Source organism: Eptesicus fuscus, chromosome 1, assembly GCF_027574615.1.
Source record: "Eptesicus fuscus isolate TK198812 chromosome 1, DD_ASM_mEF_20220401, whole genome shotgun sequence".
Lineage (NCBI taxonomy): Eukaryota > Metazoa > Chordata > Mammalia > Chiroptera > Vespertilionidae > Eptesicus > Eptesicus fuscus.
The window spans coordinates 112850808-112865401 of record NC_072473.1 but is presented as its reverse complement, the minus strand read 5'-3'; the positions used below and the strand labels follow the sequence as shown (position 1 = coordinate 112865401).

At 38.9% G+C, this 14594-nt stretch overlaps 1 protein-coding gene across 1 annotated transcript in view; it reads right to left on the bottom strand.

The window, feature by feature from the left end:
- Nucleotides 1–760: 760 nt before the first annotated feature.
- Nucleotides 761–14594, bottom strand: part of ENOX2 (ecto-NOX disulfide-thiol exchanger 2) — a 321698-nt gene continuing 307864 nt past the window's right edge. Inside the window, exons 12-15 of the mRNA XM_028128851.2 lie at nucleotides 12860–12967; nucleotides 8746–8854; nucleotides 4881–4966; nucleotides 761–2243 (exon numbers count right to left, since the gene is read on the bottom strand). Of these exons, the coding sequence (XP_027984652.1) occupies nucleotides 2112–2243; nucleotides 4881–4966; nucleotides 8746–8854; nucleotides 12860–12967 (435 nt within the window). The 3' untranslated portion in view covers nucleotides 761–2111. The remainder of the gene's footprint in view (nucleotides 2244–4880; nucleotides 4967–8745; nucleotides 8855–12859; nucleotides 12968–14594) is intronic.

Genomic DNA, 14594 nt, shown 5'->3' with positions numbered 1-14594 from the left:
GTACAATGGAATAGTATGCGGCCATAAAAAGCAAGGAAACCTTACCTTTTGCAACAGAATGAATGTACCTGGGAATTATTTTGCTAAGTGAAATAAGACTGTCAGAGAAAAACAAATACCATATGATGTCACTTATATGTGGAATCTAATTAAGAAAATAAACTGAAGAGCAAATAGAAACAGAGGCATGGATACATGGAACAAAGGTGAGGGAGACTGGATAAAAGCATGTGAAGGGATTAGCCAAAGAAAACCCATAGACACAGACAACAGTGTGGTGATGGCCAGAGGGAAGGAAGGGGGCGAGGTTTGAGTGGAGGTGGGCAAAGGGGTGGGGAATGGGGACATCTGTAATAGTGTCAACAATAAAAATAAAGTTAAAATATCTTTTAAGCATGTGTAAAAATGAAATAATTGATAAGTGGCAAATTTCCCTTGAGTTCATAGATATGGTTAAAATAATACATTCCAGGACCCTTTAGACAGATGGATAAAAGCCTTCTGTAGTATTGATGACAGAGATGCTTAAGTGAGGAAGCTAGTGTAAAAATAAACCTAGTTTCCTGCTGGTGCAACAGCTGGGTGCTTAAGGGTGAAGCCAGCTTCAGCATGAATGGGCTGTCATGGAACCCTATTTCTAGTTGTCAAGGCAGCAAGTTTAGCATCTTCTTCCAACATCCTGGTAACTGAAAGGAAGAAACCGAAATGATTTACTGAAGGATTTCTCAGAGAGCAAGTAATTCAAAACAGAATACCAAAGTGAGTTATAAAAAATGAATATTTATCTTTCAAAAATACAACTTTGAACACTACTGACATCTCATTTACAAAGTATTTTCCTGAAATACTCTTCATCGGCTTTGCTTACTTAGTACATTCAGTTATTTTGAATCAAAGCTCAAGGGAGGGCATGCTTATGTTCTTATAAGCACCACCAATACCAAAAAAGAAAAGATCATCTATGCCTCAGGATATTAGCCCCAAATCCTTATTTTCCCCTTTCTCTTCCACCAAGCAGGACCTCCTGACTGGTCCACCCACACTGACATTGCAATATGGAGGTATTCCTGACACTTCAGGTGGAGCTGACCTATTTGCAGGAAGCCTCACACACACTGGCCCAGTATTCATTCATTACCAAGAGTTTTCTACTAATACTCTTATCAACTCTTTGAAAACATTCAGCATAAAGTAAACATAGTATTTACAGCAGTAAACACTTTGCAATTCAACGCAATGACAGAAGAAAAGGGACCAACAGATTCTGTACGAAGGCCAGAGGGAAAACATATTAAAATAAATCCCTTTTGCTAATGTGTGTGTGCACATGCGTACATGCACACACGTGTTTTAACTTATAGAAAACTAAACATTCCCTCCTTTAAAAGCAGACTATTTACAGGGTGATTCTAAATAGCACACACACATGCCAGTCATACTGGAGACTTGCTTTCTGCACATACATGGAGATTTGTGTTTTTTTGAAAATTCTGAAATAAACTTTTTACTTGCTATATTAGAGAAAATAAGTTTGGAACAGTTGTCAACTTTTGTTTGACAGTAATTTGCAAAAGCCACATATCATGCTTTGTCTTTTAAAAGGTGAACCTGGTCAAAACCTTCTAGAAGACTGATATGTTATTCACTTACTAGACAACATCAGTTATGGAGTATCTAGTGCTCCTCACATTCCTCTCACCAGTAGCAACATTAATGTGAAGAGAACTTTTGAAACACAAACCACACACAAATCATCAAAATATTTCAGTTAACAGTGTTTAAAAAAATACCGAAGTCTACAACAGTAGTACAGACATCGAAAACACACCAAATACTCTTTAGCCTCAGGCCTTGTACAATACTACTAATAAAAAAGACAACTGACAGAAAGGGAGAAAGTTACAGCACTTGAGGTTTGAGTAAATTTCTTTTTAGGGCCTGTAGCTTGAGGTGCTGCTCTAGGATCCTTATTTTAAGTCAAAATAGATTCCAGGAATGAATGAACAAATTTAAAGCAATTTCCACTGGAAACCATTGAAAATACAAATCACTTTCTAAGCTTGTCCAACACACATTTATTTTCAGGATCCCAGGTTGTTAGGTAGATGAATTTAGGTCAGTTTCAAGCCCTCAAAGCCACAGAACTTCCATCTCTTCTCTAGACTGGCTCCAACTCCAGTCATTTCTTGCTTGAAGGTATGCTGAAGTCTGCTCATGAGACATTCCACATCACTGGTGCAGATCTGTGGGGAAGAGAGCACATCTCTATTCAAAACCAATTTTACCTTCCTAATCTGGTTCTTTCCCCCTCAATGTTGCTTACTTTAGGATGCTGATGCGTACATGTACATTGGAGTGGGGTTGACCTTGTCCCCCTCATTATAGATGTGTATGTGTTGGGTGAGTGGCTTCTGGATGGTAGCCTTCTTCTGTTGTGACCACTAGACATTTACTGAGCTTTCTTTTTGTTTATGCATTTCATAACTGCTTTACTAAATAAAGCATAAAGTATAATTCACATACAATAAATTCACTTATTTCACATATTGATTGATGAGTTTTAGTAAATTTATACTATTGTATAAATTTTTATATAAGTTACAATTTTATATATGTACCACCACTTTTTTATCCACTCATCTATTGATGGGCACTTGGGTTGCTTCCATATCTTGGCTATTGTAAATAATGCTGCAATGAACATAAGGGTGCATATATTATTATGAATTAGTGTTTTGAGTTTATTCAGATATATACCCAGAAGTGGAATGACTGGGTCATAGGGCAGTTCCATTTTTATTTTTTTCAGGAACCTCCATACTATTTTCCAAATCTGAGATTTCTGTTGGAAAAAGCTGGTATCAGTCATAATGGAGAGGCTTGTGTTTTTAATCAGCTGAATGGCAGCAGATCAATGTTAGTGATGCTATATGCAGGCCTACGAAGCTGCAAAGCCTTTTGGGAAGGGAGTGAAGCATAAATGGCTGCCACCAGACCGGAATTCTCCATACATGCATTGGTTCACAAAGGAAAAGTGAACTCATTCTGTGTATTGTCCCCCTCTCCCATCTCTCTCTCTCTCTCTCTCTCTCTCTCTCTCTCTCTCTCTCTCTCTCTCTCTCTCTTTCTCTCTCTCTCTCTCTCACACACACACACACACACACACACACACACACACACACACACACACACATACACACACACATTCACTCACATCAGTATAAAATCAAATCTGTGGACCCCTTTAGGGCTTGCTTGACATGGTAATGGTCATCTTTAAGCTGGTAGCAACATTCCTAACTGTGAACCTGGGCACTAGGGCTTGACAGAAAAGCAGCAGGGAATCCTTACAGAAACCCCAAATTGCCACCACACTATATATTCCTGGAGCTAGAGGGAGGGTCCTCCTCAGTTCTGTTGGTACCACTGTAGGCTCTCTTTGGGAGGGCCTGGCATTACTCTGGCAGGAAGCTGCTCAGGAGGACCTGGGTCTGGATAGGAGGGAGATCAAGTTTTCTTCCCAGTGCTAGTAGTAGATTGTATTCCAGTTAAGTGAAATCACATTGTGAAGTATCATATAGAGTTTAATACCCATTTCAGAAAACACAAATACTTAATGTTTACTCATACATACATATGATATAGGTGAGGCATATGTATAGAAAAGGGTCTGAAATAAAGATATGCCAAACTGTTAATAGTGGTTATCCTTGAGGGGTTGGGTTGTGAATAACTTTCCTTTTACTATATTTCTATATGAATTACATTTTTAGGTAATATGTATGCATTATTTTTACAATATAAAAAAAGAATCAGATCATTTGTACTGATATATAGTTCAATTTTATACCACTTCAACTGACCACTTGGTCCTGGTGCTCACATTCCACCCCTCCTTTCACTGCCAAATGGGCCATTTAATTGCAGAATAGCATCATTTCCCAGAGAGTAATAAGGGGAGAGCAAACTAGAAATGAAACAAATGCCACGAGGAGGATGTATCATCATAGCTAGATTCCCAAATGGGCCAGTGCCTCTGTTAGAGCACATATGCCTAAATGACTTAACATTTTGGACATCCAAGTGCAGGAGTCTGCATTCCAATGGCACTTCTCAAAAGGCCTGGATCCTGTGAAATAGTGTGTATAATCAATGAGCAGGTTTAACTGAATGCTGCTTCTGAAAAAAAAAATCTATCACGAGTTTATTTATCCTAAGGAGTCAAGAGTTCCCTCTTCCTTCAGTAAGGCATCCTTGACCTTCTAGGGAACTAGCACTTACTCTTGCTCCTGATGCTTTGTGAGTTCCTCCACAGGATGTCATCCAGGGAAGGAAGAAGCCTATGAGATTGGCTGTGAGCAAATATTTAGTCTGTGTTACAGACTTATTGTTCCACGTTTTGTTGTTTTGCCCCTGCCTTTATTGCTTCATCATAGACAACGGCAGTGGTGATGGTGATGGTTGGGGAGGTGGTTGGAGTAAGACTTCCAAATTGGAAAATTAACATTTGTTCATTGTTATAGGCCCAGGGCAAAAGACTGATTTGTGAGAAATATTGGTTAATTTATAGCTTCTAGTAAATTAAGAGAAAGGACATTAATTCTTTTAAGGTTTATCTTGGAAGTTGGGTGGCCAACTCATTCAGGATTTCCCCAGTTTTAGCATTGGAAGTCCCAAGTCCCAGGAAACCCTTCAGTCCCAAGCAAACAGAGATAGATGGTCACCCTACTTGCCAGAATGAGGCTCCACAATGAATCACAGTGATAGAATAGGTGAGAGACATTTCCTTAGAGCAATTACTAATGACTTATCTATGCTTGAAGAGAGTAAGTTCCCCTTTTCATAAAGAACTCTACATCCCATTCCAGGCTCCCACATACCTTATTATCTAGACGGTGCAAGTAGGAACAGATGTATTCAATGCTTGCTCCAAATGGGTGAACATGAAGGAATGTGGAGATAATCCCTATAAAGACAATACCATGGAGGTTACACTTGAGATGCCACATGATAATGTATAGCAAGAGCTAACTTATTATGTACAAGCATGTCAAACTCGTGGCCGGCGGCCCGCTGGCTGTGAGTTACAATAACTATGTACTGGGCACTATTCTAAGTTTACATCTATTTTACTCATTTAATCTTTACAACAACCTGTGAGATAGGTATTACCATCCCCATTTCATAGATGAGGATACACTGAGGCACAGAAAATTTAAGCAATTTGCCCAAGGTCATACAGCTCGTAAGTGGCAGGGTTGGTATTTGAACCCAGACAATCACTCTTAACATACTGCCTCTCACTACACTATATAACGTGTAGAAAAGCTGGCATTTGAGAATTAATTTCCATCATTTTTGATGGCTAAAGATGACCTGAGTTCTACATTTTACAAGGAACTTAGAATTTTACAATGAATTTAGATTTGCTGAGTTTTTAAAGTTCCTCTGCACAGTCTTTAAATTGGACTGTAGCCTCTTCTGCATTAATAATGTCTTGTTGTGGTAGAAGTACTTTGCCTGGCTACAGTGTGCCTCTCACAAGAGAATTTGCTGATTATACTTGAGTTTTATTCTGTGATTATCTCCATAAGAAAAGCCAAACTTTTTTTTTCTACCCAAGTGATCATTAATATTTTGTTTGTGTTCAAAGCCCTGAATCTCTGAATTCTCATGGCAGTTTATAGCTTTCAGGAATGGTCATAATTTCTACTCAGCATAACTATGGGGTGATTGGCAGTTATACATACTGTCTTGATTGTTCTGTCCACCAGGTTAATTGCTCTAATATTCCTTTTGTTCAAAAGTCTACTATTTCTTTCTTTACATTTTTTAAATTTACCTCCTTTTACAAGATCTTAGATATCTCAAATAGATCCAGACTTGAATTTACTGAAAACTTCCAGGAAATAAAAGCTAAATATGATTTAGTTTACAAACTGCAACTTATCTGTCCCTTTTAGAGATTGACAAAGAATATCATAAGTTTAAATTGTAGTTTGAAGTTCAAATTAGTTTTTTGTGAAAATCCTCCGAGTATTAGATGTCATAGGAATAGGTTGGGGGATCTAGAAGTAACTGATGGTAGGGCTCAAAATAGATGTTATTACTTTATAAAACTCCTTTATTCTTCAATGACAAGGCAAATTGAATTTATAAACACTGACTCAAGCTGAGAAACTTAAATTCTGAAGAAGACAGCCCATGTTCAAAGGAATTCTAGATGCTTTGGTGAAGATAGGCTGTCAAATGCCAAAAAACAACTCCATGGGTTTCAAAACACTGAGCAGTTTTTGTTGGTTCATACCCAAAGAAACAATTTAAAAAATAGATTTTCCATTTTCCCTGACAGCCCAAGACTTCTTTAGAAAAACAAAACAAGAAACACTTATCTTAAGAATCTTTGTTTCTAGAATTATCCATTTACAGAAGCTTCTTCCTACCCCTAGCTTTTCTCTGACTGGTCTCCCAGTTGCCATGCCAATTTGTTAAAGAACTTTGAGTTGGAAAACGAAAATAAGTTGTCACTTTTCTCGAAGGCTCAATGGCGGATCCCCCAGCACATCTTTATTAACATATCAAATTGTTAAATCCGAGTATAATATCCATTACCAAAGGAGGCAGTTATTTTAAAAATATGCAGAAGCCAATCAGTGTGAAGAACTTTTGAGATAGGGGTGGGGCTATTGTGTAGCTCAGCTTCCTAGAAGGCAGCTAGGATTATCTGCTGAAGCCCTAGATCAGCCTCTTTTAAATGACAAAATATTTCATAGGACCTCAATCTGCCACTGTTCTCCAAATGGAATTTAAGTAAATAAGCATTTGTGAATGGTGATGTTAAGTGCAAAATGGTTCACATTTATTAAGGTCTTAATATGGGCTGGGTACAATGTAAACTGATTTAGATGAAATGTTGTATTTAATACTCACAGCTGCCCTTTGAAATAGGTAATATTATTATGCCCATTTTGCAGATAGAAGAAATAAAGATCAGAATGGAAATGGTGCAGTCAAAACAGGAAGCTAGGTCTGCTTGATTCCTTAACGATTTGTGCTATCTTGCCTCTTTGAATGAATCCTATATAATAAAAGGCTAATATGCAAATAGACTGAACGGCAGAACAACCAAACAACCGGTCGCTATGACGTGAGCTGACCACAAGGGGGCATGCGCGGAACATGGCGGGCATTGGCAGCAGGCAGCAGAGCACGGGACATGGCAGCGTCAGGCACAGCGGATGCCAGAGGAAGGCAGGGCATCAGTTGCTGTCATTGGGGTGAGTCTCTGGTGGTTACTGAAAATTCTTTGCTCCCACTTGCCACTATCCTGCCAGGCGCTTGCACCTGCTGCTGGCGTTGGCCCCACTCACACCTGCTGATGGCATTGGAGTTGCCACTCACACCCTCTGCCGGTGCCCGGCGCCAGCCCTGATCGCTCAGTGCCATCAGCAGGTGCAAGTGGCGGCTGCAGGCCCCAATCACCCCTGAGGGCTTCTCCATCTCCCCCTACTCCTCCACCTGCACCCACTGACGACGATGCCCCCACTTGCATCCGCTGCTGGCGCTGGCTCCAACCACTCTGCACTATCTGCGCATGGGAGCGGCGGCAGTGGGAGCAGGGCTGCCAGCAGACAGGGGACTGGGAGCCATGGCAGGAGGGGCCAGGTGGGGGCGTGGAGGATGGGCCGAGACCCGCCCCTGTGCCCACTGCAGCCTTGCCATCCACAGTTCCTTTCAAGGTGCACAAATTCGTGCACTGGGCCCCTAGTTTCTATATAATGAGAGCAATTCTAACATTTATTGCATCTTAGTCCACTAGTGTCCAACACTCATAGACAGCCTTTTGAGTCATCTGCCTTTAACCTGGAAAACTTAAGAGAGGTATTGTAGAGAGTGCCTGGGAAGGCACATGAGCATTTCTTTAATTATTGTCAGCTGAATCCAGTGGTGTTGGCAGAGCCACGTCCTGGAAACACACCTTGCCAGAGGCAGGAGTGTTGTTAGCTTGACCTTCAGCCCAGGTGCCAGGGGGTGAGTTTCGTTATCTAAATCCAGCCCAGCACCAGTAATGAATATGACTCGGGCCCACCCAAGAATGCACATAATCTCCTTTGTCTTGACATTTAGTAAAACTTCCTGGTTTTTGCTGTATAAAATAAACATGCTATATTGGCTCTGGGTCCCTGTCTCTCCATCAGAGGACAGTGGTCCCACCCAGTCACAGCTTTCCCTACTATATTTGTGTCTGTCTCTTTCATTTTCTCAATTCCCTGTCACCCCTACTCAGGAACCAGACCACTCTCTAGCTGCGCTGGATGCAGAAAAGGGAGAATATTTATAAGGTACACACTTCCTCTGGAGGCTTACCTGGAAAAGCTCTCTGCTATGCAGTGTCTGCACTGTCCCTTGACTAGAACTTGGAAAGCCTCAGCTAACCTTGCATAGAGATTTAAAAAAATCTACAATATGTTTCTCTAGTGGACCCCCTATTGGCATAGTGCTTATACCTTCTTCACACTTGATGTGGCAGTGGCCACAAAAAGCTTGAAGAGGGCTGGGAGCTGCTGTTACCATTTTTTATTGAAATCTGTACTTGTTCTTATCCAGTAGTCTTCAGAACTCTGGGTTCTTGCACTGTCATGCTTCATAAATGCGTGGCGTGTGCTTATTCATCTTATGCAAACCCATTCTCCTCTGCACTGCACTCTAAACATTGTATGTGTGTGTGTTTGTTAGCTTCCTTACCCACTAGCAGTGCTTCACGTTCAGATTTGATAGGACTGCTGTTCAGGGTCTTCTCAATAGGGTAGTCACTATCCTGGCTCGATGCACACAGTCTAGAAGCACAGTTTTCCTGTGGAAATAATATGCTTCCTGAGTCAGTTCACCTTATTTGATAACAGGCTTGGTTTCAATTACACAACAGGAAACTTCTGTAACACAGCACCCTAAAAGCAATACTGTCCCATTTTGATTATTGAGTGGGAAGAAGGAAAACAGCATAAATTACAAAACCATCCCAGATAATCTAAAGCTCCTTTATACTATGGCTTCATAAAGGAGTGGAATTAGACATTCAGCTTTACCAGTTTTAGTTTTCTGCCTTCATCATTCACTCTATACAAGTATCTGGAGGACCAGACTCAACATTTACTGTTTCCTAGATGCCAGACACTATTAGGCATGCTTTATGACCATTCTACAAATGAGAAAAGTGGGGCTCAGATAAATTAGGTAAATAGGTAAATTGCCTAAGATCACATTGCTAGGAAGTGTTAGCCTAGATTTCATCCCAACCCATCCATTGTTAAAAGGACCATTTTTTTTTTCTTATCTTAGGTCCACATTCTGCTAAAGGTAAGTCCCATCTCTGAATAGAGAATCTACAATTTAGCTAATCCAGTTGCAGGTAATCAACTTTTGGCTTTTAAACTAAAACACAGAGTATTTATTGACTATCATCTCTCTCTCTCTCAGACATTATCAGTTAGGATATTCCTGACTTGACAGCAAGAAATGGCCATGACTAAAAATATCATTACTTAGTGGCATTCTTTACTGTTGCAAGTTTTCTTTTTCTGAGCACAGCAGGCATGTTTCTTAAGAGATATTCGTAAAATTCACGACAGGCATTAAAATTGAAAAATACCTCCAGATCTTTCATGGATCTTCCTTTCTCTCTTTGGGTACTGAGAGTATCTTTTTTGTATTATAAATGTGAAAGAAAGCCTTCATAATAAGGAATAAAAGAAATCACTGCTTAAATATCACTGCTATTGTAAAAGGAAATGCTGGGAATATGTACCTAGGGGAGATCGGGGTGGGAAGATCATGCCTGACTCAGATTATTTGTCACTTCTTCCCTTCCACAAGTCCTCAGCACTGACAGATTTCCTTCTGTTTTCTTTAGAGATGTCTTCAAAGCTTCCAGGATGCTGCCCCTGAACAAAACGAATGTTCTAGGCTGACAGGCATGTTGTTTTTTGGATTTACAGGCTTCCTGGCTGTAGTTAGACTGGAAACCTTTCTTGATGACCTACTCAATCTTTGGCCTTTAGAATACAACTCAGGCAGTAACTATCATGCCAAGTTTGATTTAGACTACTGGCTCACTTCTAAGTCATGGGCTGTACATCTGCTTCTAATCCTCTTAAACATTAAATGATCTAGTAAGCCATTTCTTAAATGTGAGTGTTTAACAGATCCTGGGTGATTTAAGATATGAAGACATCCTGAGAATTTCTAGCTATCTTGAATAGAAATGTAGCCTTACTGAAACTTGACTTCAGTTTTATTATATGGCTGGCATTTAAAAAATTAGAAGGCATATTGAATGGATGCTTATCACCTTAAATTTTACTAGCAGATTGAAAGAGGTAGTTCTTTTTGTAGTAAAGCAGATATAAGTTACATTGTTATATTGCAAAACACTGACAATAAGTCACACTGTGGTTTACTGTCAAGCAACCCAAACAAAAACAAACAAACAAAAAATCCCTTCTCACCAGAACTTATTGCTTTCCTTTCAACCTAAAATTACTTTTGCAATCTAATGTGATGGTACTTTGCTTCCTAACCTAATTGTGTCAGGTTGAAATATTTGATCACAAATCAGCTTCCCAGAGAAGAATAGTTTATAATGAACTGTTATGACTTTTTCTGAAAGTAGTTTTACTTAAAAAAAATCAACAACAGGAAAAACATATTCTGACTCACATTTTCCTGATTATCAGTTGGATTTCTTTCCTTGTCCTCTTCAGCTTGTATATCATGGTGTACCCAGTTTCAGAATGGGAAACACTTAGACACATACAATATGGCAAATTTCTTCTATGTAATTTGACCTCTTGCCTCTTTAAATGAAATACTTTACAAAGCAGAAAGCTGTTTACAATAAATCACTAAAAATGCCCTTAAGTCAATTTGTGATGCCAATCTTAAAGGGTGATTTTAAGCATAATGCCACTAGCATAATCCCATGTCTATCTGTAGTCTTCTGCCTACATACTCCATTTTATGCAAAAAGAAAAACAGTTATGTATCAGCTCTGGGACATTTTAGAAGCTCTGATAGTATAAGGAAAGTCCTGATAAATAGAGTTGCTTTGGTACTTTTCAATTAAAAGCTTAATAAACGAATTTCTCTGGGATTATGCTTGATTCTTTAATAGCACCCACAAACTGGAAGGTGAGTTGATATTATGAAATAGATGAATTATGCCGAAACTGGTTTGGCTCAATGGATAGAGTGTCGGTCTGCGGACTGGAAGGTCCCAGGTTCGATTCCGGTCAAGGGCATGTACATTGGTTGCGGGCACATCCCCTGGTGGGGGTGTGTGCAGAAGGCAGCTGGTCGATGTCTCTCATCGATATTTCTAGCTCTCTATCCTTCTCCCTTCCTCTCTGTGAAAAATCAAAATATATATATATATATATATATATATATATATATATATGAATTAAAAGCATATTGGCCAGGGGCGAGGGGTAAGGGAGGCTAGGGGAAGGTCAATTGGGAAAAAAGAAAAAAAGAAGACATATGTACTACCATTTGTAATATTTTAAACAATAAAAAAAGAAAAAAATTGAAAAAAAAGCATATTGCAAATGGTATCCAGAAGAAAACACTTTCAATCATTTGTTTCAATTACACCATGGTTGCCAGTTCTTAATGGTACTTTGTGGGAAGTCACTATGCTGGCACATGCACCCAGCGCACCTGTATGCATTGCATCTTTCGGAGCTGATATACAAAATAAAGAGCATAAGCTTTTGGGGATCTGTAGCATTGTTGATTTTTCACTCTTGATGTAAGATCCTAATCTTCTCTTCCTTCTTTTTATTTTAATTTTTAAATATATTTTTATTGATTTCAGAGAGGAAGGAAGAGGAAGAGAGAGATAGAAACATCAATGATGAGAGAGAATCACTGATTGAAATGTGGGGCTGATTGGGGATTAAAAGCCCCATCTCCAGGGTAATTCTTGAATCAAGGGCTCTGCTTTTACCAGTAAGTGTGAGTCCTTGACATTTCTAAGGGTTCTGGAGAGTGTACGCCCTCCTGCACACCCCCCCCCACCACACTGGGGATCGAGCCCAAAACCCGGGCATATGCCCTTGACCGGAATTGAACCTGGGACCCCCCAGTTCACTGACCGACGCTTTATCCACCGAGCCAAAATGGCCAGGGCTTCTCTTCCTTCTAAGACATTAAAATCAGTCAATTCTGATCAATGAGCCTTTTTTTTTTTTCCCAGAGAATAACTTCAGGCATAAAAGAATGTTCAGGCAAAAAAGAAATTAGAAAGGTATGATGGAGACATCATTAGTAGACTTTATACATCCTTAAATAGACTGGTCACCTCATTCATGGTTGTGATACAGTAATTCATCCGAGTTTGACATGCTTGCACTAGATGGAGTGTCTGAAAAACAATGTCAGTGTTCTAGTTGCTCTGTGTTTCTTCCTTTAATGAAATGCTTAATTAAAGGTACTCTGTGTCACAGGAGTTTTCTCTGTTGTTATTTGCTTGACAAGATGAAGTGTGCACCCTGGTCTTGACAAGATGAGGTGTACACTGGTCTTTTCCAAGAGGGAATACTGAGGAATTTTAGGGATGTAATGATTTTTTATTCATTGAAAGTACACTCTCCAGAACCCTTAGAAATGTCAAGGACTCACACTTACTGGTAAAAGCAGAGCCCTTGATTCAAGAATTACCCTGGAGATGGGGCTTTTAATCCCCAATCAGCCCCACATTTCAAATATTTTCCTATTGCAGCAACTTCCAGGGCATTTTTATTGTCACTGGAAAGAAGTGAAATGGGCAAGGGAAAAGGTTCACTTAGGACTCATGTACCTTTTCTTTAAGATTTTCCAACATTTTTTCCACCTGTAACTTTTCATCTTTGATTTTTTCAAGTTCAGCATCTTTCCTTTTGTATTCCTCTTGGACTTTGAGTAGATGCTACAAGAAAAACCAAAGACAATCAAATCTTAAGGAGTCACACTTCACTTTAAACCTTGGCTGAAATTATACATTAGGCTGGTCTACCTCACTTTACACCAGCACACATAATCATTTCTCCGTGCAGAGATACTAAAGGGAAAATCAAGATACTTTTTACTTAAAATTATTTTTATTTGGCTCTGATGAACTTTCTTTGTTAATATTTTAGAGTCTGAGGAACTGACTGATCTAATCACTTAATTTTCCCATTCCTGCCAGGTGTAAGGGAAAAGTGCAGTTAATTCCGTGTGGACAACATCTTGATTGCTGCACACACTGAATTAGATGCTGGAAAGCATCCTTGCAAATAGCCATTTTCTAAGCCAAATTCAATCTCTTTGAGAAAAGTAGTAAAAAAATCTAAATTTCAAAAATGTTAGTTTCCATAATGGTAGGCAAGGGGCTAGATTCATCATAATTTATGATTATAACATATACTAGCTATTTAGCATTTTACAGGTGCCAAGTATTGGGCAAAGGGCTTTACATGCATGATCTCATTTAAATCTCACCATTTTCTCATAATACATAATACTGAGGCTTAGAGAGGTTTAGTGGCTTGTCTAAGGTTATTCAGTGGCAAAGCTGGGATTTAGACCTAGGTTGCGTCAACCCTATATTCCATGCTTGCAATCCCCATATTAGACTATACATCATTTTTGGACAATATGGGCAAAATTTTATAATTGTTTACAAGGCTATTTTCTAATAAAAGTAACCAAAATGAGTGAAATTAATGTTTCAGTAGCTAGAGACCAAATTGTCTCACTGAGGTCTTTGAAGTGAGGAAATGAAAAAAAAAAAAAAGCTCATCATTTTAAAATTGCACTTAAATTGCAGAACTGTCCTTATGTGGAATGGTTTCAAAATCAAGGTAAGAGAAGAAAACAACAAGAAAATGTTTCCAAAGTCTTGCTTTTCAGAGGCTTGCAAAAGACCATTGGAAGGGCTGAAAGACACAGTAAAATGTACATTGTCAAAGTTTTTTGAAGTTTAGCTAAGGAGATGCAATTTTGGTGCAAAGATCTCTGATGTAATTTGCATGTTCTAATTGAACTCCATGGTGACAGTAAAAGAAAGGTAAGTGTTCCTTCACACATTTTGCTAATAGGAAAGGTGAAATATTAATGTGATATTGCTTGTCACACATGAAGACAATGATAGCATAAGTAATAGGAATATGGGGATCTTAGTGCCAGAAGAGACTACCTATTTACAATTTGTGATTTCCAACCAGCGGTAAGCTTTGCTCTAGATAATTCTAAGGCACACAATTAAAAATTATTGCACAATTTAAGTTGTAAGGAAAATGAGTGACAGTCTGGCAAGATAGAAGAGGATAGTATACTTAGAAGTACTACTCCTTTACTATAATGAGAACAGTTGTTGATATCTTTTAAATTGTAGGCTCACTGTGGTGATGATTACATGAAACTTCTAGATATTGAACATCTATTACACAATGTTGTACCGTATTTTCCAGCATATAAGACGACTGGGCGTATAAGATTTTCCTGGGTTAAAAAGTCGTCTCATATGCCGGAAAATACGGTAGTCCAATATATCTAATCCATTATATCTAATC